Source organism: Bubalus kerabau, chromosome 19, assembly GCF_029407905.1.
Source record: "Bubalus kerabau isolate K-KA32 ecotype Philippines breed swamp buffalo chromosome 19, PCC_UOA_SB_1v2, whole genome shotgun sequence".
Lineage (NCBI taxonomy): Eukaryota > Metazoa > Chordata > Mammalia > Artiodactyla > Bovidae > Bubalus > Bubalus kerabau.
The window spans coordinates 67,401,104-67,421,583 of record NC_073642.1 but is presented as its reverse complement, the minus strand read 5'-3'; the positions used below and the strand labels follow the sequence as shown (position 1 = coordinate 67,421,583).

The following is a 20,480-nucleotide window of genomic DNA, read 5'->3' as shown; positions in this document are numbered from 1 at the left end:
GCCTCTGGGCAGAGAGCCTTACCACTGCGACGGCAGTGGCACGGCCCAGGGCACAGACCGGGCGGTGGCGCAGCCCAGGGTGGCCCAGGGCACAGGCCGGGCGGTGGCGCCGGGGGCCGCCTGGCCTGAGTCCACAAGAGGGACAAGTCTAACTCCCGAGTACAACTAAGAGGGTAACTTACGAGTGGAGAAATGCTAGGCTGTAGAAGCATTCCCTGCCTTAAATGACTGTTGTGAGGGGTCTGGCTGAAATGAGGTCTGTCTAAGCGGGTTTCACAGTTTCACAGCCACTCTCTGCAAGGACGGCTCCCTAATTACAGGAGGGCAGCGCCTTCACCCTGGAAAGCTCAGACGCGGCAGGGCGCCTCACTCTGAAAGCGGGAACACAGAGGATGCTGCTGGTGCGGGGAGAGCACGGGGCCACGTTGGGGCTCACCGTGACGGGCTTGGTCTTCTCCCAGTCGGTCAGCAGGTCGGTGGTGCGGCTCTCCACGGCCCGGTCCTCCTGCACGATCTTCATCTGCAGGTTGGCCACCTGCTGCTGGATGGCGGAGTCCTTCCGCCTCATGATGTCGTTGAAGGCCCCCCACTCCCCCTCGATGTTGTCGATGTAGAGCCAGGACGGCGGGAACTGGAACCTCTGCTTCTCCAGCAGCCGCTGGCCATTGCGGTAGAGCTGGAGGGGGAACAAACACACGGGGCTTTTTCTTCTAGAGGAGTAACAGGAACTACGGTCAGACTCCAAGAAGATACCCGTGGGTACAGGACGCACCTGCTCTCCTCCAGGAACCTCCCCTCCCCACAGCGCTGCGTCCCAGGGCAGCAGGCTGCAGAGGGGCCCGCTGGGCCAGCCCCGGGACTGTCCTGGCTGCACTCAGGCGGCCCCGAGCAGGGCCTGAGCGCCCTGGAACTGGGCTTCACACCCTAGGTCCAAACTATGAGAAGGAAATTCAACTTTGAGGACTTGAAGATCAACAACTAAAGTAAAAGATTTCAGAAGATAAGAACCTGTCGTTCTCAAACCTTGAAGTGCCTGAAGATCACCTGCAGAGCTTTTTAAAATGCAGCCGTCCAAGAACACTGGCGTCCACCTTTACGAGGACGCCAGAGGGTACAACAGAGACACCCCGGGGACCCCCAAGACACAGCAAGGGACAGAGCTCACCTCGACTTGCTTCTCAAACTGCTTGATCTTCCGTTTCAGGGACTGCACGTAGGTGATGAAGGTCACTGCGTCGGAGGTGCTGGCCGTGTCCACCGAGTGCTGCTCCAGCTCCTGGCGGGACTGTGGGCAGAGAACATGGCATCGATCAGGAGCCGAGGCGGCGGCGGGCCTGCCGCCCTGCCGGGGTCCCGCCTCCTCACCTTGGAGATCTGGGAGTGGAACTCTGTCATGTTGGAGCCGAGCATCTGCCCAAATTTGCTGAGCACCTCCTTGTGCCAGGAGTCGTACTTCAGGTTCACCTTTGACTGGACCTGCGGGGGGAGGAGTGTTCACACTGCAGCTTCCCTGCGGTCAGACGCTGCCCTCACAGCGCGCCTTCCAGGCAGCCGGCTGGGCTCACCTTGCCGTAATCTATGACCACCGGCCCAAACTCTTTCTTGGTCTCTGCATTGTCGAAGGTCCCCCGGGCCTTCCTTATCTGGACCAGCAGAGCCTGCCACTTGCTGAGGTCTTCCCCGAGTCGGTTATAGATGTTCTCAGCTTGCATGTCCCACAAGCACTGATACTGAAGCCAGACCTGCAAACAAGAACACAGCCGCCCACGGCAGCTCGACGCCTCGTTTTGTGAGATGTTAATACGTGCGGTCATATTCTGCTAAAAAGGTTTGTGTTCCTTCATCGCTGTTAGGAATAAACTCTCATTTCCAATGCTCAGTTTCCCAACCAAAAAAGAATAAAGTTTTCTGCTCTCCAAAATGATTAACATCCCAGAAGGTCCATTCCACTGTTCACTCCTTGCTTTAAAATGGCAAATATCACCTCATAAATCGCATTACGTTTAGTCAAGACTTAGCTCCACATTCATTCAAGCTCACACTTGCATCTAGGACAGATCACATACGCACCAGAGCGAGAGGCGTGCCTCACCTTGACGTACTGCTCGACCTCGGTGACGATGCCCATGACTGCAGAGTAGGACTCCTCCAGGGCCACGGGGCCATCCGGCATCCGCGTCAGAGCGTTCCGGTAGAACTTCTCCTCTTCCGTCAGTTCATAGTGGACACCCACCTAACCGAACAAAGGCGGAAATGAAAGCAGGGAGTGTGTACAGAAATGTGAACCTCAGCTGCCTTTCACGGCATTGAAGTTAATGGAAAGAAATGGTACCTAAGGGATAACGTTCACTCATCCTGGTCACAGGTAACCTAACTCATCAAACCAAGGAAAGGAGCGTCAACCACAGGCTAGAAAGTGTGGCGTCCCTGTTTGAGCAGGCGTGCCTCGAGCGGGGAGCAGGGTGTCCAGAGTGGGCCCCACGAGACCCGAGCCTCTCATCCCAGTGTGCGGGACTGAGGGTGTCACCTCAGCGAGCGAGGCACCACCACCAAGTGTGAACACCAGCGTGCACACAGTCACTGGGGCCCACGACCCGCGGGCTGGTCTCAGCCCAGGCACTGCTGCAGGCATCGTGAGCAGACAAAGGCCTCTGCTAGCACAGACTTAGGTTCTGCGGGGCAGGGGAAGACGACCAAGGGAAAAGCAAAATACACAGGCCATCAGATGGCGAGCAGGGCTGTGGAGAAACGGGGGCGGGAAGGAATGCAGGGGCAGGACGTATTTCACACGGGGCAGCGCAGGAGGCCTCACTGAGGAGGTGACCGCTGGCAGGGCTGGGGGTGGCGAGGCAGCTGCGGGGGCAGGGGGTGAGCAAGGGCAGAGGCCCCGGGGGCCAGTGTGCGCCTGGGCCGTGTGAGGACGGGCGGGCCCAGCGCGCTGCAGCAGAGCCGGGTGGAGAGGCAGGCGGCAGAGCGGCACGTGTCGGGGGCCCGCAGGCCCCGTGGTGGGCGAGACGGGAAGCCGTGACCAGGGCCCCCAAACAGCAGCGTTGGGGTCAACACACACCTAAGAGGTAATCTGGGCTGCTGCGCTGACGGCAGCTTTTAGAGGGGCAAGAGCAGACAGAGACCAGTGAGGAGGGGGCTTAACTAGGCCGAGGGGGGAGAGATGTAACCTGCACGACCGCAGCACTGGACGTCACAAGAAACAGACCAGGGTAAATTCTGAAGATGGAGACAGCACACGGCTGGTACTTATGGCCAGACGAGACACGGAGGGCAGGGTGGGGCAGGCACAGAACATGCAGGAACCAGTGACGTGGACGGGCCGGCGAGGTGCAGGGAGAGCTGGGGGAGCCGGGAGCGAAGACCAGGCCCCAGAGGAAGGAGGAGGGAGAACGGAGCTACGCGCACAGCTAAGAAAAGAGATACACCTGAGACTGCGTGGAGCAGTAACTACAGGGCAAGTGTCGGGTCACACTGCGCCCCTCCAGCGTTCCGCCAGAGCGCTGAGCTGACAGAGTGCTGAGCTGAGGTCCGGGGCTTCCTCACAGGCACTCACCTGGTACCGCTGGCTCTGGATCCGGGGGAGAGACAGCACCACCATCTTCCAGGCGAACATCTCCTGGTACAGCTTGTACCTGCACTCCTCGATGGGCGGGTTCAAATAGATGACCTGGTTGGTGATCCTCAGCTCATGAACGACGTTCTGGAAAGCAAAGGTGTCGTTTTGACTCAGCAGTCTATTTCAGTTCAAGGGCTTTGAAATATACCATTTTCTCTCTCTGAATCATTACACTAGTTCCGTGTGAACCACAAAGTCTATTAAGTTACTAACAGATCCAGCCTTCTGTGAGCTCATGTTTGGTCTGCAGCCCTCCCCAAGGGCCTGGAGGGGGTCAGAGGGCAGCTCCGCGTGGGCTCCTCCTGGGCACCCAGTGCCTGGCTGTCAGACACACAACAGGTGCTCAGCGAAGCGCCATGGGATCTGATGTGTGTGATGATCTCGGGACGTGAGGACCTTGTGGCCTGAGAAAGCAGAGACACAGGCCAACTTGGCTGGTGTAGGTTCACAGTCTGGGAGCAGCCTGTGCCGCCTGCCAGTGCTTTGAGCTACTTTCAGAACTCCAGCTCAGGCTCCACTACACGTCTGATCAACTCAGACACCTCACTTGCTTTTCTGCATCTCAGTAATTTCTTTTAAAAAGTATGCTCTGGGGATGAATATCTGTAATATTCAAAAGTGAAAACATTTCAAGTATTAAAACGTGAAGTCTGGGAAGAAAAAAAAAAAAGCCAATTGTTTCTCTCAGATCAAAGCTTCTACTCGCCCACTTCTACGAGGCTTCTGATCTGGAGACGTTCACTGGTAAAGAGAACACAAACACTGTAGACCACACAGAACTAACGTATGGCTCAATGCATCAGTGCAAGGTGGACACGTTTATAACCAGCACCTGTGTTACAGAGTTTAAAGAGAACTTTCTGGAAAGCCTGCCGGCCCCAGTAGAGCCCTCCTTCCCACGACGGGACAGCCGCGCGGCGATGAGGGCTGCCGCCCGGTGTGCTCAGTGGTGCGCTGCTGCGTGCTTCCGCGAGAATTCTACTCAGATTTTTATTAAAACTGACATTTTAGGGTCACAGTCTGAACTTCTGCTTGCAGCAGACCATTATATCCAGTTCTTCAAATTAATTCTACGTATATCCTAGGAGAACAGAAATTTTCCCCCCAGTGTAGATTTCTAAATTTTATTTTCCATTAAGGAAAAAAAAACAAAACAAAAAAGCTGGGACTTCCCCGGTGGTCCAGTGGTTAGGGATCTTCCTTCCAATGCAGAGGATGTGGGTTTGCTCCGTGGTGGGGGAACTAAGACCCCACAAATAACTCAGCCATGAGCACAACTGCCGAGCCTGCACTGAAAGGGAGACCCCATGCCCCACAACCAAGCCCCAACACAGCCAAATAAATGAAAAAATTAACCCCCAAGTGTTTCTGAAACTGTTTGTGACACAGAGCAGAGTTCTAAGGCAGGCATGAAGAGGAAAGGTATGCACCCTCTCCGGCCTCCTCTCGAATGGCGTCATTACCAAAACAAAGACGTGAGTGCCGGTCCATCGTTCAGTGGCTCAGTCATGGGAGCTCCGTGACCCCACGGACTCCAGTCAGACTTCCCCGGGTCTCACAGGACACCACTTCACAGTCAGCGGCCACAGTCCCTCAATCCCTTCCACTCTGCGACACTCGGCTTTTCCCACCTTTCTCTTATGCCTTGGTACTTGGGGTGCTCTCTGCAGAACGGCCCTCCCCCCGGGTCTGCCTGCTGCTGCCCTGGTGGATGGTGGGGGGAGGAGCACGGGGTGAAGAGCCTCCTCCTCATCTCACGTCACCCCAGGACGCTGACCGGGCCCGGGTCTGCCCACTGCAGTGGCTTTTTCAATGTCGCTTTATCTACTGTGGAACCGGCTGCCCCGGGAGATACTCACCTTGATCTTTGGCTCTCCTCCAGGCTTGTGACTAACTTGAGGGGCATCTGTATCCATGTCAACCTCTGCTTTATCCTCCGCTTGTCCAAGGAGCACCTGTGTCCAAGCTCTCAGGCCAGCTTGCAGCCGGACACCCAGTATCCTTTCAATCTACAGAGAAAACATGTCCCAAGAACAATGTTTCTCCCAAAGTTAGCTCGCAGAGCGTACTGACAGAAAACCGCTGTTTCAGGCCCAGGACGAATCGTTCCTGACTGCAAGCCTCCACCCGCGGCTCCTCAACCTCACGTCCTCACCCTCCAGCCTCCACTCACTGACCACTAGGCTGACTGTGCTCTCTGCCTGCGGACTCCCGCTCACAAGTGACAAGCAGACCAGCACCAACGCGCAGGTGTGGCGAAGGCCTTGAGATGTGTTCAGTGCAACAGGAAATGCACAAACACCAGCCTCAGGTACAAAACCAGGAAACTGGAGTTTGGAGATGAAATCATTTTTCTTTTTTAAATCGAGGCACAATTGATTTTGTTATTGTTGCTGTTCAGTTGCTAAATCATGTCTGACTCTTTGTGACCCCATGGACTGCAGCACACCAGGCTTCCCTGTCCTTCACTATCTCCTGGACTTTGCTCAAACTCGTGTCCATTGAGTCAGTGATGCTACCTAACCATCTCATTCTCTACCACCCCTTCTCCTGCCTTCAATAACTGACTAACATTAGTTTTGGATGTACAACATAAGGATTCAATATGTATACCTAACTGTAATATGATCATCACAGTAAAGCTAGTCAACATCAGTCACCAAACGGTGACCATTTTCTTTCAACAAGTGAAGAAGGAAGTCAGAAATCTCTGATCTGTGAGGTTTCCAAGGACTAGGGTGTCCGCACATCTTGCTTAGAGTCCCCCTCGTTGTGAGCCACTCAACCATCCTGGGAACACTGTGGGGGCGGCCTGAGAAAACCTGGGACTCGCACTCGATTCAGAAGACTGGGGCTTCTGAACGTTAGCTCTGTTCAGGGCCCATTGGAGGAACTGCTGCATTTTACTAATCCACTTTAGAGGGGAAAACCCGTGACCCACACACAACTTCAGAACTGACCCGCGACCACCTGTCTACTGAGTGACCTCTGCCATAAAACACCCTCCCTGCTTCTGGAGACTTCACGGCTGCTCTGACACCCGCTGACGAGAAAGCCACACAGGGTGCTAAGTATGCTTCCAGCACCCACCCCACAAGGGTGAGCCAAGGTCCTCTAAACCAGAACAAGAGGTACGTGGATGCTGGGGGGGGTGGTGGAGGGAGACAGGGTGGCCAGAGAAGGTGGCCAGGAGAGGAGGGCCAGGGAGAACCACCTCAATCAGCAGAGCAGAGACGGGCTGCAGGAGCTTGTCACACTCTCAGGAAGCAGACAGCACTCTTCCCCTCCCCCGGAGCTCCCTGCTTCTGGCGCAGGAGGAGGGTGGCTGCAGCCAGCACAGCAGTTCAGCTACTGTTAGCTGCAGGGGGTTTCTGGAAAGAACTGGTGGTCACGGTCACTGATAACTGCCACAGAAACGAGCTTTTCAGGCCTGACCTAACAGACTTGTGGACCGGGGCCACCCCCGAAGATGGCAGACAATGCGAGGTGCAGCTGGTGCCAGCTCACCTCCATGTCCAGCTTGCTGACCCAGATGGGCAGGTTGGAGTAGGAGTGCAGGTTGAGGTCGTCCACGGCCTTCTGCACTCTGTTCAGGATCTCGGAGAAAGTCTTGTGGTCGTACATGCACGTCTCCAGGGAGCGGACTTCCAGGTCTATCTTCTCCTCGATAATCAGCAGATCGTCCACCTAAAGGAAGGTGCAGTTCGCGTTAAATCACCAGCTTACTCCATGCCTTTATCTCATGTACATTCTTCTCAATTAATAAACGTCTGAGACAGAGAAGTTCTTCCTCAGAGCGCTAACCCTGCGTGCTGGCCTGACGCCACACCCCGCCTGTCTTCGAGGAGAGAGGGGAAAGGTATGCACACCAGCGCCTCCCCGCCCCCCGCTCCAGGGAAGGCGCCCTCTGCCCGCACATGTGGGAACAGGACATCAACGCACGCTGCTCTGCACCTTCCCTCTCCAGAAGCCAGCCGCACACCGGACCAGTGGACTCCGCCCTGCCTGCAGAGGCAGGAGCAGGGCCAGGAGGTGACCGCGGCACAGCTGGGCGGGGGTTTGGGGAGGAAGGCCAGGTCTGGGGTGGGCCGATCACCAGCCCGCTGTCCACGCAGCTTTATCAGTGACAAAGCTCTCGTGCCCTTCATCTCTTCCCTGGCTCCCTAGCAATGGGGACTGTCACTGAACGGCCTCCCTAAAGGCCCCACACCATCCAACAGCCCGGTGAGGGGAAGGCCTCCTTCTCCTGCTCGGCAGACGTGGCCCTGAGCTGTTGGGACCATGGGCGACCTCTGTGGAGAGCTAACTGCTAACCGACTGACCACCTCTGGGATGGGGAAGATGGAAGCGGCACGTACCTTTTCCTGGAAGTTGAAGACTGTCTCCGCCAAGCGCTGCACGTAGGGGTCGAGCTTGTAGGACTCCCACACCAAGGCAATGCCCTCGGCGATCAGTGCCTGCACCTCCTTCTTCAGGCCTGCCACCAGCAGGGAGATGGTGCTCCGCTCCTCCACCTTCTCACACGTGCGCTCGTAGGTGCGCACGCTCTCGATCAGCGAGATGGCGAAGGGGTATAGCTGGTTCGCTTGGTGAGCCTTGTTCACGATTGCCAGCGGGACGCGGAAGCCGAGCCACTTGAGGTTTCGTACTTCTTTGGAGAGGGTGATGATCTCGGGGAGGAAGTTGACCTTCAGCTTGAGGACGTTGCCGGCGCGGCCCCGGACTCGCGAGCTCTCGATGGTGAAGATGCGGCCCGACACGCCCAGGTTGCGCTGCTGCACCTTGCGGGCCCAGTCGTCGAAGATCTCCTGCGTGTTGAGCTTCATGCGGAAGCTGTCCCCGTCCTGCTTCAGCTTCTGGCCCTCCACGTGGTTCTCCCAGCCCTTGCCCAGCACGTCCTCCACGCGCTTCATGTAGGCCGTCAGCTGCCGGTCGATCTGCTTGGCCCAGATGATGGAGCCGGACACTGGGGGCAGGTCGCGCACATGGCTCATCTTACACGCCTGGCTCTGCGGGTACTGGACTTTGAACTTGTCATGAAGAGACTCGATGTCGTCCTTCACACGCTGGATCAGCTGCGTCTGGTACTCGCGGATGGCCCCGCGAATGTGAGGCCGGACGAACAGCGCATTGAACCTGGAGAAGATCCGGAACATCTCGTTGGCGTTCTTGGCGGTGCCAAGCTGGTCTCGCAGGCGCGCGGTGATCCGGGTCTCCACCCGGTCGATCCTCTCATCGTATCTCTTCATTGCGGCCTCCCAGGCCTCCGTGCCCTCCTTGGAGACATCCAGCCCGTCCACTTCCTTGACGTTCTCGTAAGCCAGGTTGACCTCCTCTATGGCATTCGCGTCGGCAGCGTCGAAGAGAACCTCAGCCACTTTCATGTCCTGGGGCTCAGGCACCTCTCCTTGGTTCTGCTGTGCAACTGCTGTGACCTGGGAGGAGAGGGTTTGGAAGAAAACAGGTCTGCCAAGGGGAAAACTTTTATCTCGTTGAGTAGCACACACCACACAAGATGACCAGTCCACCATGTAAGCCTAACGTTTAGTCAAACATTTTACAACCACAAGTCAAGACCGTGTGAGACATGATACTGTATGTTTTAACTCTGCTGTAAAAACCTTCAGACAATGTAGTTTTGTGGCCAAAGAAGCTTAAAAAAAAAAAAATGTGTTGAGACCTGGGTTTGGGGTTCTTCCCTCAAACTGCACTGGAAAGCTCAGGACTTCACAGGAGTGGCACATACAAAGTCAGTATCCAGGATACTTCTCATTTTTATTTCTAAAACTTCGGATTACAGCCCAGGATCCACACTGCAGCAGAGGGACAGGTCAAGCATGACAGTAACTGAGAGGGTCCTGCTCAGTCCCCTGAACGCTCCTGGACAGACAGCAGAGCACACAGGCCCAGTGCCTCGGGACGCGGCAGACCCCCGGGCACAGCTCAGGCCCACTCTCACAGAATTACACCGCCAGGCAGGGGGCTTGATCTGGGGTCCACAGACGCCGCACATGAAGTTCAGACAGTCTGTGAATTTGTTTGGAGAAAATAATTTTCACTAAGCCTAATTAAATTCAGCATTTTCTTCAGTCATGATGTAGGCAACAGTTACAGCTGTCCCCAGTGCCCTCTGTCATCAATAAATTCTTCCAGGTCACACGACAGCTGTACTGTAGTCCTGAGAGCTTGCTTATGTTCACTACTTCAAAATCCTGCTAGCAGGATTCACGGAGAAGCACACAGATTACTGTCCATAGATCACAACTTCAGAACTGTGGACAAATGTTTCTTTGTAAACCTCTGCCTTTTATTTTATATATTTAAAAACATTCTGAGAACTCCTGGCAATGACATTATAGGAGCAAAAACTGGACAATTATTAAACAGCCATTTCAGGACAACGGACAGCAACCAAATGCAGCTGACACTTTGAGGTGTGCTGACCTCAGGTGAGGGTGGGGAGCCGACGGCCTGGGGCACTCCCACCCCAGCTCAGGCAGGAAGACTCGCAGCTCTGCAGGTGGGAGCAGAAGAGCAGCTTACAGCAGGGATTCTGGGGACTTCCCTGGCGGCTGAGGGGGTAAGAATCTGCCTGCACTGCTCCAGAAGACCCCACATGCTGCGGAGCCACCAAGGCTGTGCATCGCACCACAGAGCCAGTGCTCTAGATCCCGGGAGCGGCAACTGCTGAAGCCCGGGCACCCCAGAGCCTGTGCTCCGCAACAAGTGAAGCCACCGCAACGAGATGCCCACACACGGCAACAGGGAGTCGCCCCCACTCACCACAACTAGAGAAAAGCCCATGCAGCAACGAAGACCTAGCACCTACAATTCAGAAAACAAATAAAGGGGGAGTTCTGGAAAAGACAGTCTGACAAGGGCCAACGTAGTAAATTATATACACACACAGGAGCCCTGGGGAGCCCTGCAAGAATGAAAAGTCTGGACAGATTTACAACTTGCTGTCAACCAAAAATTCTATAACCAGTGAAACTATCCTTCAAATATGAGTGTTGCCAGCAAACCTATGGGACAAGAAATGGCAAAGAATTTCTTCAGGCTACAGAGAGAAGATGGCAGAGGTAACTTAGTCCGCAGAAAGAAATGAAGAGAACTGGAAGATGTAAATCGGGGACAAATGGAAAAGATTATGTCATTATTTTTCTTTTCACCTGCTGATTTTTCTAAGATATACGTGACTGCTTAACATGTAACACTGTAGTTCTGGGTTTATAATATATGTAACAGTAATACCATATAATAATAATATATGGGATACAGATGCATTGTAAGAATAGCATTATTTGTCTTGCTGTAAACATGACAAGCAGGAGGAAACAGATTTATATTGATTATGAGGTTCAGTCAGTATTGTGTATATCGTGATAAATTAGAGACCTATAGTAATCCCTAGAGGAAACACTAAAAAAGAAAATTCAAAGAAATATAGCTGTTAAGTCTAGCAAACAGCAGCTCTGAATCCAAACTTATCAATACCTACATTAAATGTGAACAATCCTCCAATAAGACCATCCTGAGAATGCATGCCTGCACATGAGTTTATTACACACTTTATGAACAAAAAGGCAGTACAGACACCACATGGTTTACAAATGGAAAGTAGACAATGATGCTTTACGACAGTGATAGCTGAGAAGGACACGGAACGGAGGGCTGCGTCCCAGTCTCAAGGCTCTCACGGACACAGTAAAGGGTTAACACGTAAAACCAACACACGCACACGTGTCCACGTGGATCGGGACTGCACTAGCTGAGAAGACACCAAGCGCTCACTATCGACCCGCTCCACCCTGGGCGGCAGGCACTCCTCCTCAGAGAATGAACCGAGATGGCAAGGCTTCTAGACCGCATCGCCCATCCCAACTAACACTGCAGAATTCTCAGACTATGGGATGGCTGAAAGAATCCTAAACACACACACGGAAGACCCCACCGAGAGCCTATGGTTAACACCAACCAATTAACATTGGCTATTGGCTTTATCGTGTATCTATCTGTTTACCAATTCGTCTACCTACACACGTATCAATCCACCTGCTACTTCTGGACTGGATTGTTTAATGTGAGAAAAGCAGTGCTCAAAAAGTGGTGAATTGAGAAAAGAAAAAAAAAGCATGAAGAAAGAAAAGGAGTCATTTAATTGTTCCAATAAATCTGAGCCAAACGCAATTATTATCCACATTTTATAGATAAGGAGTCTGAGGAAAAGAGTAAAACAGTGAGCCCAGTCACACGGCTAGTTCAACAGCTGTATTAGGATGTAAACCCATGAGGTTTGGCTCTAGGGTCCATGCAGTTTGGGGATGGGAATGAATGGATGGAGAATGTTAAAGATTTGAACTCAAACACTATGATTCAGAATCACTAGATCTTCAAGATGACAGTGACAGATGAAAAAGGAGCTAGAGAAGCACTTCAGAGTGTGAAAGAGAAACAGGTAGCTGACTGTAAAAAAAAAAGAGAGAGAGTCATTCAAGCAATGCAGGCAGGAATTTTTAGACCGTGAGCCACACCTGTGGCCTCAGGACCCTGACGATGACCGCTCTCAGCTGCTCGTGCTGGCGTCTGAACTTTCTCATCTGGTCAAGGCGAGCCTGAAGCTTCCTGTGAGCAGGGTTGATCCGCCACACCATCTTGAGGTTTTCTTCCCTTTTCCTTTTGACAATGTCTCTCAGCAATACCTGGAGTTTCTCATATTCATCATCCCAAGTCTGAAAAACTTCAAAGCACGCGACCATAACCTGGGATATAATTTAAGAGGGGAAGCTTATTATTAAAGCACATTTTCATTGAAATGCCCTAAAGTTGGCTTCCTGAGATATTGCAACTTACTTTTTCAAATTCTTCGTAGGCAACATGCATCAGCTTTCTAGTGCCCAGCACTTTGAGTAACTGAGAACTCAAGTCTCTCGAAATCGCCTCCACCAAGCGCAGTGCCCTCTGAATGGGATATTTCGTGTTTCGGATTTTTCTCAAATGGGTGAAAATTGCAACAAGTGCCTGCCGTATTTTGTCCAGCTCAGTGGCAGACAGCAGGTCATTCAGAGGAAAGTCTTTCATCAGAGGATTGTAGTCGTTCACCGTTTCCAAAGCCTGTTTCAGACCTAGATTAACAGAGAAACAATTACACAGTGTTCACATCAAGTGTCCACAGTCTCATAGCTTTCACATGAAGCCAGACAGCTATAGTATACACTGTTATATGTCAATTACACCTCAATTTTTAAAAAAAGTAAAACAGTATTCCTTCTAGGTTTAAATATTGGCCAAAAAGTCTGTTCCATAAGATCTTATGGAAAAAGCCAAATGAACTTTTTGGCGAACCCAATACTAGTCAGGTAAACTAGAATACATCCTCAAAATGGAAGATTTTGATGCTGCAAAAGATTTAGTAAACACAGAAATTGTGGTTTGAAAAAAACAATGTTATTAACAGGTGATCCCAGTGCGGTCTCAATTTTGCTTTTGAAGAGTGTCAGCCAGTATGCTGTATACTGACTGTATACCAACTGTATACTGTACGCTGTCAGTCAGTATTCACGCATATTCCACAGGCTGTGAGTGGTAGTCCAGAGATGTCATCTTTGTTTGCTTTCTATACTACCTAAGCATTCTAGTAATACTACATTAGTTTTGTAAAACATGAATTTTATCAGCATTAAGAACACTGAAATTTAAATTTTATACACAGAGCTCAAGTTAGGGGGAGTGTATTATAGACATAGATCACAGAAAAACCTGGGTCTTGATCTTTTATTTTAAACTTTCTCTGGCATAAGATTTAAAAAAAAGAAATCTATTAGGAAAGAAATAAAGGTTTCAGAGGCATTAAAATTCAAGGTATACATTTCGGCACTAGTGAATGTCCATATCTTAGTGAGTATACGAAATGTGGTCACAGGAACTGAAAAGGTTTCCTCTAACATTTAAAATGCGGGCACCACAACCTTTCTGGAGGGGAAGGAAAAGAACATGACGACGACCTCTGTCCCGATAACTGGTTCTAATGTGTCTCTGGTGAAGAGCACGGTCTGGCCACGGCCCGCACTCCACATGTGAGTGCCTGGCACTTGCTCATCCAACGTCACCCTCCCTAATACCCATTCAGAAACCACTTTCATCTTGACAATGGTTCAGAACAGGGAAGAGGGCATACAATGCAGGGAGGGGCAGGTAAACAGCAGAAGAGAAAGTACTGACCAGCTCTCCTTCCGCAGCCCTGTGGGCAAAGAACTTCTGCTTAAGGTAAACCACGCTCCTGCCTGGACCGTCAAAAGCACACTTAACTTTACACTGAAAGAAGCACAAGCAACTAAGCAAGGAAACTAAGGGAACCAAGCAACTAAGAAACAGGAGGGGAGCCCCGAGGGCTCCCTATACTCAGGCCTAGAAACTGGCTCCTGTTCTCGAAAGCCCTAAAGGGAAAGGGAGGTAGGTGGGAAGATCATTTCCATCACCTGGAGCTGGGGAAAGATGAGGTAAGATGCAAAGGCGTAAGCAGTCAGGAGAGACGGTGCATCTGTTCTTTTTCAGCACAAACCCAGGCTGAGCGCTCACTGCACCCGCCTCCTGGCTCCAAGCTCGAGTCTTTACCTGTGTCGGTGTCAAAGCTGACGGTGGCATGGAATCGCTTGCCGTGTTTCAAGATGTCCAGAGTCAGGAGAACTTCCGGGCTCTCTCGTTTCTCCTGGATGCGGTATAACGCACGTTCCAAGTTTAGCCAAAAACTGATTTCCTGTAAGGCAGTTCCTGAGGCTGGATCTCGATCAAGTTTGGTCACCTTAAATACAAAGTAACATTCAAGAGTACTCAGCATTTAAGCAAAGGTAGAAAAATATCATTAACTGAATATGCGCATTAAAATTTAAGGCCAACATTTCAAGTAGATTTCCTTCCTTGTATAAAAGGGGTTTAGTTTGGAACCAAAGGACTGAGACAGCTGAGATTAAGGCTGTCTCACGGGCGGTACTTAACCATGTCACACGGTACCCTGACCGCTCCATGCGGGCCGACATTAGTCCTCCACCGAGCACTCCCAGGACCAACGGGAGGGAGAGCCAACGGGCATCACAGAATTCACCTCCTTGACAAGAATTCGTACCGGTTTTCTCACAGACATTAAAGAGTAAAGCATTTTACACGATACTTTCAATACCATGCTCTTACCTTTTGGATTTCTCGGATCCAGCGGTTAACTCCAGATTGTAACTGATTGAGGAAGGTCGGGTCTTCAACCTTATCTCCGAAGTCTGTGACTTTCGGCTTTTCTGCGCGCTCGTAGCACTGCTTGGCGACGTTTGTTATCACCGGGTGAATGGGCAGGCTGATCTCTGGGATTTCAATATTCTGCTGCAGATGCAGGAGTCCCATCTCAAGCTCGGCAATCTTTTTCTCAACCGAAGGAGCCATTTTATCACCGTCCCTTAAAAGACAAAACACATCTCAAATTTTGGCATGCTATCGTCTCCAAAGGGATTCCATTATTTCAGGTCTGTCAAATATCAACGCTATACATTAATGCGACAGATTCACATCCTCCAGGTTTACTGGCTTTACCCTCCCAATTTCTGAACACTGCATCATTCTCTCCATGGCGTGTTACGAACATTAAGGAAAACATGACATTCAAACTAACGAAGGAAAACTGGTTTTTACCTGTCGGCCTTGCCAGACTCCCTGATATAGGACTTAAAAAAAGGAGCCACTGCATTGCTGATGAAAGAGTGCAAGGTTTCATATGGCGAGTCTTCACTGAGCGTGAGGACGCGGAGCTGGGAAGACACTGGCTTGTCTGCATCAATCACTGGAGTTCGTTTAATGAACGCCAAGCTGAAAGAAAGGAAAAGAAAACATTAGAACAAATAGTCTCATCCTCATCAGTCTTAATGACGACAGACTTCTTTGTGGGGCACGCAAATTAAAAATCCATTTGAATGTTTTAATTTTAAAATCATATTAAGAATAAATTGTTGCTTTTCTAATAGTGAAATATGCTGCTTCGTTTTCTTTATTCTCTATGTGACAACAATGGAATCAAGGTTAAGGTTATAACACGTGACCATGAAACCAGGCCAAGTTAATTTGTCTCATATGGAGGTTGAGTTCATAATCTTGTCCTCACGAAAACTAACCTCCCTAGCAACTGCAAGCTACAAGCCGTGAAGAACTTAAATGTGATCTCATTATAATCCGTCCCATTCATTTATGATATTGAATCACATGTCAGCTTGACCACAACAAAAGTCACCTGCAGGTTAAAGTGATGAGGGAACACTCCAGGCCCTTACACCTGGCCTACACCAACTCTTCTGGTCTCATCTCCTGCCATGCACCCCATACCCGACTTCAGACACCCTGTGAACCACATGACCCGTTCTCTAACACCATGTGTTTTTCTGTAGTCGCTTAAGAAATCTATTCAACTGCTGAAGTTCCAGGTTAACCTTCAAAACCTGACTCCAGCATCACTTCTTCTATGGGACCTTCCCTAAGCGGAGGCCGTCTCCCAGGCTCACGGTATCTGCGCCTCTAAGACTCTGCCAAGTGATACAGCCAGTTGTGTATCTGCCCCTCTTCCTCCCCAAGGACCGTGAACCTCTTGGGAACAGGAGGTATGCTTTATTCCTTTGCTCACCCACCGCTGTTATCTTGTGCTACAGGTGTTAGCCCAGGTGTGAGCACCTGAACCAACAGCTTCAAGGGAAGCAATATCTGAATTTTCCAGTTCTCATATTATGTATATGGCCTATGGACACATACTTCCTATTATTCTAAAAAGTCAATGAAGCTCCTGCTGTGACACGCTGAGAAGGAACAGTCACAACAGTATTTCTGCCAAAAACGTACAACTGGAACGTAACCATGGAGAAGCAACAGACAGGTCCGGGGCGAGGGCGCCCCATCAAGCTACTGGTCTGTGCTCAGCAAAGACACCAGTGTCATCCAAGACATGGAGCTGGGTTCTGGGCTGTGGGAGAAATTCTACAAGGGGCAGTACTGAGGAAATACGAGTATGCCCTGTACCTAGAGTCAATTGTTCTAAAACTTCGGCAATTTGAAAATTATACTGAGGCTGTGAGCAACGATGTGGCTGTTCTTAGGAAATGGCTGCAGAATGTTTAGGGACAAAGGGGCGGCCTGTTGATAACTCACTCTCAGATGGCTCTGGAGAAAAATGACAATGCAGACGTGGGAAAGGCTAACTGATATCCGGGAGGTGCTGTATGCTGTCCAGGGAACTCTGGTAAGCTTGAAATTATTCAAACTAAAAAGTTTTAAAAAGCCAATGCAAAATAAACATTTACATATTTGAATTTCAATAAGTCTACTAATATAAAAATTGGCACAATCTTTTTAAAAGGTGGGAAATCTGGTAACGTGTGTTAAAGACGCTAATGCTGTATCTGAACTAGAAGTGCTACCTTTAGGGATTTATCCTAACAAGACTCAGACCTGTACCTATGAATGTGCACTACTTATTTATATTAGTGAAAACTCAGATATAATCTCAGAGCATTATTAGACATGTTAAGTATTAATACACTGTGGCTCAAGGGCTAATGCCCTCACATGGCAATTAAAATACTTTAATTTAATACTGACTTGGAAATCCTCTTAATTTGAGTAGATAAAATCGAAGACAAGAAACTGAATTAAAGAGCAGAAATCTTTCGAGTGTTTTCTTGGTAACTCTGACTTCATTAGGATTTACATTTAATTCTCACAAGTTTTATAGTCCAAGATAATGGTATATTCATACTACTCACCTATTGGACTTAACTCCGTAGTGAATGTCTATGTTGATGTTATAGGAAATAAATTCTTTTTCTTCTTCTCCTTCATCACCGACATCCTCTGCAAATCATAATGGACATTCTATTAAATTCAAGTCAATATTTCAATTTTTAATTGGATTTATCAACTGCTCAGAGCCTGATGAGCCTCACCCCATCCCCAACCTGGCACTTACACCCCGTGTGACGTGGCTCGACCTGATTTTCCCTTCCACCGTTTTTCCTGAGTGCCGACGGGTCCAGGCGCTTATTTGCAGTGTGAGCCCGGGCAAGGTGCTTAACTTCCCGGCCTCTCTGCCTCCTTGTCTGTACACCGGGGTGCGCCGGCATGCCCGGGCAGTTGAAGGGCTGACTGCGCCGATGCCCGGAGTGGGCCTGGCCGCAGGCAGTGCCGGCGGTGTCCGCCAAGGCCAGGTTCCCCCCACCCCATCCCGGGAGCTCCTGACACGCAGGCCACCCCCCACCTCCCCACCCCAGGGTATTCTGCTAGGCTGTCTACTCGGCACCCTCTATGTGACAGGCATTACGTCGTGTATCACACACTTAACCCTCACGACAACCCTGCGGGGGTGGCATGACGACTGTTATCCGTATGTTCCAAGCAAAGTACGTAAGTAAACTGCCTTCAGACACGTGACTAGAAAGGAACAAGGGACGAGGCAGAAGTGATTCCAAACCTGGGGTCCTCACAGGTCGACAGCTTGCCCTCCTCCCTCCATCAAGAAAACTGCTGCCAAGAAACGCCCCCAGGGTCACAAGGGGGCATTCGCCTGGCCTTCCCCTCTGCCCGTACAGCACTTTCAGAGCCTGCTCTGCGGTCAACCTATGAATGCAGCAGGGATTTTAAAAAGCTTACTGGAATGTAAAACTACGATAACTCAAGATGAATGTGAATAAAATTTCTAGAGAGTTAAAAGTCAAAATTGAAAAACATATAAAAAATTATAAAAAGGGGAAGTAATCCAAACCTCTAGACCCAGCACTAACTGACTAAATGCAGACACCCGCTCGTTAAATCGTCTCTGCAATGACATACTACGCGGGATAACTACATTAGGAAGAATAAATACGGAAGGATTAATCTAACTGGGTACATGTGATTTGCCTTTACTTCTAAGTCATGGTGTGATAGCAAAGGCAGCAGACTTGACTGACTGATCTTGGGAAAGTCACTTTTCTCCCCTCAGCTTCAGATGTGTCAAGTGTGAAAGCAGCACCAGAAGGGGCTGGCGCTGAACCAGGCGGTCGCAAGGTTTCTACAAATGCTGACAACTATTAGCAAAAGCTGTTTGCTTCTCTGGCTTTAAGATGAGACAAATACAAAAATCACACTAAAAGCACAGAAAATATTGGTATGTTAATCAAGAAGACAATAACTCTTCCAAAATGTTGTTTTTGGTATATCTTCAGGAAGGAGAAGAGAAGTGAGCAGCAGAACATTCTAGTGTGCCAGGGACTTCCTAGCTGTTTCTGAAACATTACCAACTAACTACCTAAAAAAAAAAACCCTAAACCAATCAAGTTTTCTAACTACTAAAATGTGGACACACCAAGATAAATCATACTGCCTGAAACCAACCAAATACGTAACTGCAGTCTGTAAAACGCGAGCACAAAGAATATAAGGAAATACTCCCAAACTAAAGCAGCTGTCAGGGTGGTGGGATTATGAAGTATTTTTTCCCTCAATTTTTGGAACTTTCAGTAATGTTCTTCTATGAGTTACATAAAATACATGGCCTTAAAATAACACTCCAACAATAAACAGAAAATAATTACCAAAGGAAATTACTGACATAATTAAAAAATACAGTAATAACTTTGAATAATTTCTTCCTCCCGGACAAAGCATCATCCTCTATATAAATGAAATCAAGCATGCCAGCTGGACTCGGCATCTAACCACGTTGCCCGCACGTTGCGAACGGGCTTAAAGGAGGCGGGCAGGCGGCCAGGCGATGAGTCACTGCCGGCTGGGTCTCTGTGTCCGGCTCAGGACGCTGTGCGGGGCCCGCCCAGCCCACCCTGGGCTCACACTGCACTGCAGCAGGAGACACGCCCCATGACATCACCCTCAGACAAGGCTGTGCAAGCTGTCCTCCACGGCTCCGTACAACTGCCTCTGATGACAGTAACTGCTGGAAGTCGTCAGTAATCAGCTGAAGACTACATTTTGAATTAGGCTTTTTAACCCTGTTCCCCATAAACACAAGGACCACATGAAGCCTGAGTGGGTCTGAGTCCCATTATGGGGAACTCAGGACCTTGTTTTGTAAGCGGCCAAACAATTTAAACTTTCCTGCCTCTTCATAAATTATTACGTATTCCAAAGAACAGTAATTATACTTCTGCAGAAACATTTAAAAAAAATTGTTTGGAGGAGAGAAAGAGACTTACTAGTTGACTCCTAACAGAGACTATCCATCCTGCAGTATTAGAGACATAGACAAACACAGTCTGCATGTTTTTCCAGGCAATATACCTCTTTCCGTGAAGTCTGAGCCAGTTTCCTAATGATGCTACAGTTACCGGTGAATACACAACAGATTGATACTGTGCTGTCTGTTAATATACGCATGGAACCGAAATACCAGCCCACAGCGTTGTGCCCGTCTCTAGAATTCCTTTGCTGCCAGCCACCCTGATACACATTACTGTGGCCTGTGGTCATCTCTCTGGTTAACTTCAGAGAGTCTATCAAAACTTCTCGAGATGTTCAAAATGTCTTTAAGTACTACACTGTGTATACTTCTTTTGAAAGATGACTGTATTTCAAACCACAAATGATTTATCATTACACTGTGACTTAGGTGAGCAATACGCCTCGCTGAATGAAATACGAGCAGATCCACGTTCACCTACTCTAGGGCTCACGCCGCCTCTCCCAGGTGGAGGGGGTGCGTGTGCGCAGTCTGGTGGACAGGCCGGGCCAGGCTGGCCTGCCCGTGGTCACTCCCGTGCTCGCCGTCCCCTCCCAACTTTGTCCAGCCGCGGAGCAAGCCTCCTCACAGCCAAGCAAACCAGGCCGCTCAGCTTCTTCA

At 49.9% G+C, this 20,480-nt stretch overlaps 1 protein-coding gene across 1 annotated transcript in view; it reads right to left on the bottom strand.

The window, feature by feature from the left end:
* Nucleotides 1–20,480, bottom strand: part of DYNC1H1 (dynein cytoplasmic 1 heavy chain 1) — a 61,692-nt gene that overhangs the window by 36,362 nt on the left and 4,850 nt on the right. Inside the window, exons 2-16 of the mRNA XM_055556645.1 lie at nt 17,413–17,500; nt 15,302–15,475; nt 14,813–15,068; nt 14,240–14,426; nt 12,479–12,750; nt 12,160–12,387; nt 7,984–9,060; nt 7,133–7,312; nt 5,485–5,634; nt 3,563–3,709; nt 2,093–2,233; nt 1,566–1,742; nt 1,366–1,476; nt 1,166–1,285; nt 437–676 (exon numbers count right to left, since the gene is read on the bottom strand). Coding sequence (XP_055412620.1) covers nt 437–676; nt 1,166–1,285; nt 1,366–1,476; nt 1,566–1,742; nt 2,093–2,233; nt 3,563–3,709; nt 5,485–5,634; nt 7,133–7,312; nt 7,984–9,060; nt 12,160–12,387; nt 12,479–12,750; nt 14,240–14,426; nt 14,813–15,068; nt 15,302–15,475; nt 17,413–17,500 — 3,548 coding nt within the window. The remainder of the gene's footprint in view (nt 1–436; nt 677–1,165; nt 1,286–1,365; nt 1,477–1,565; nt 1,743–2,092; nt 2,234–3,562; nt 3,710–5,484; nt 5,635–7,132; nt 7,313–7,983; nt 9,061–12,159; nt 12,388–12,478; nt 12,751–14,239; nt 14,427–14,812; nt 15,069–15,301; nt 15,476–17,412; nt 17,501–20,480) is intronic.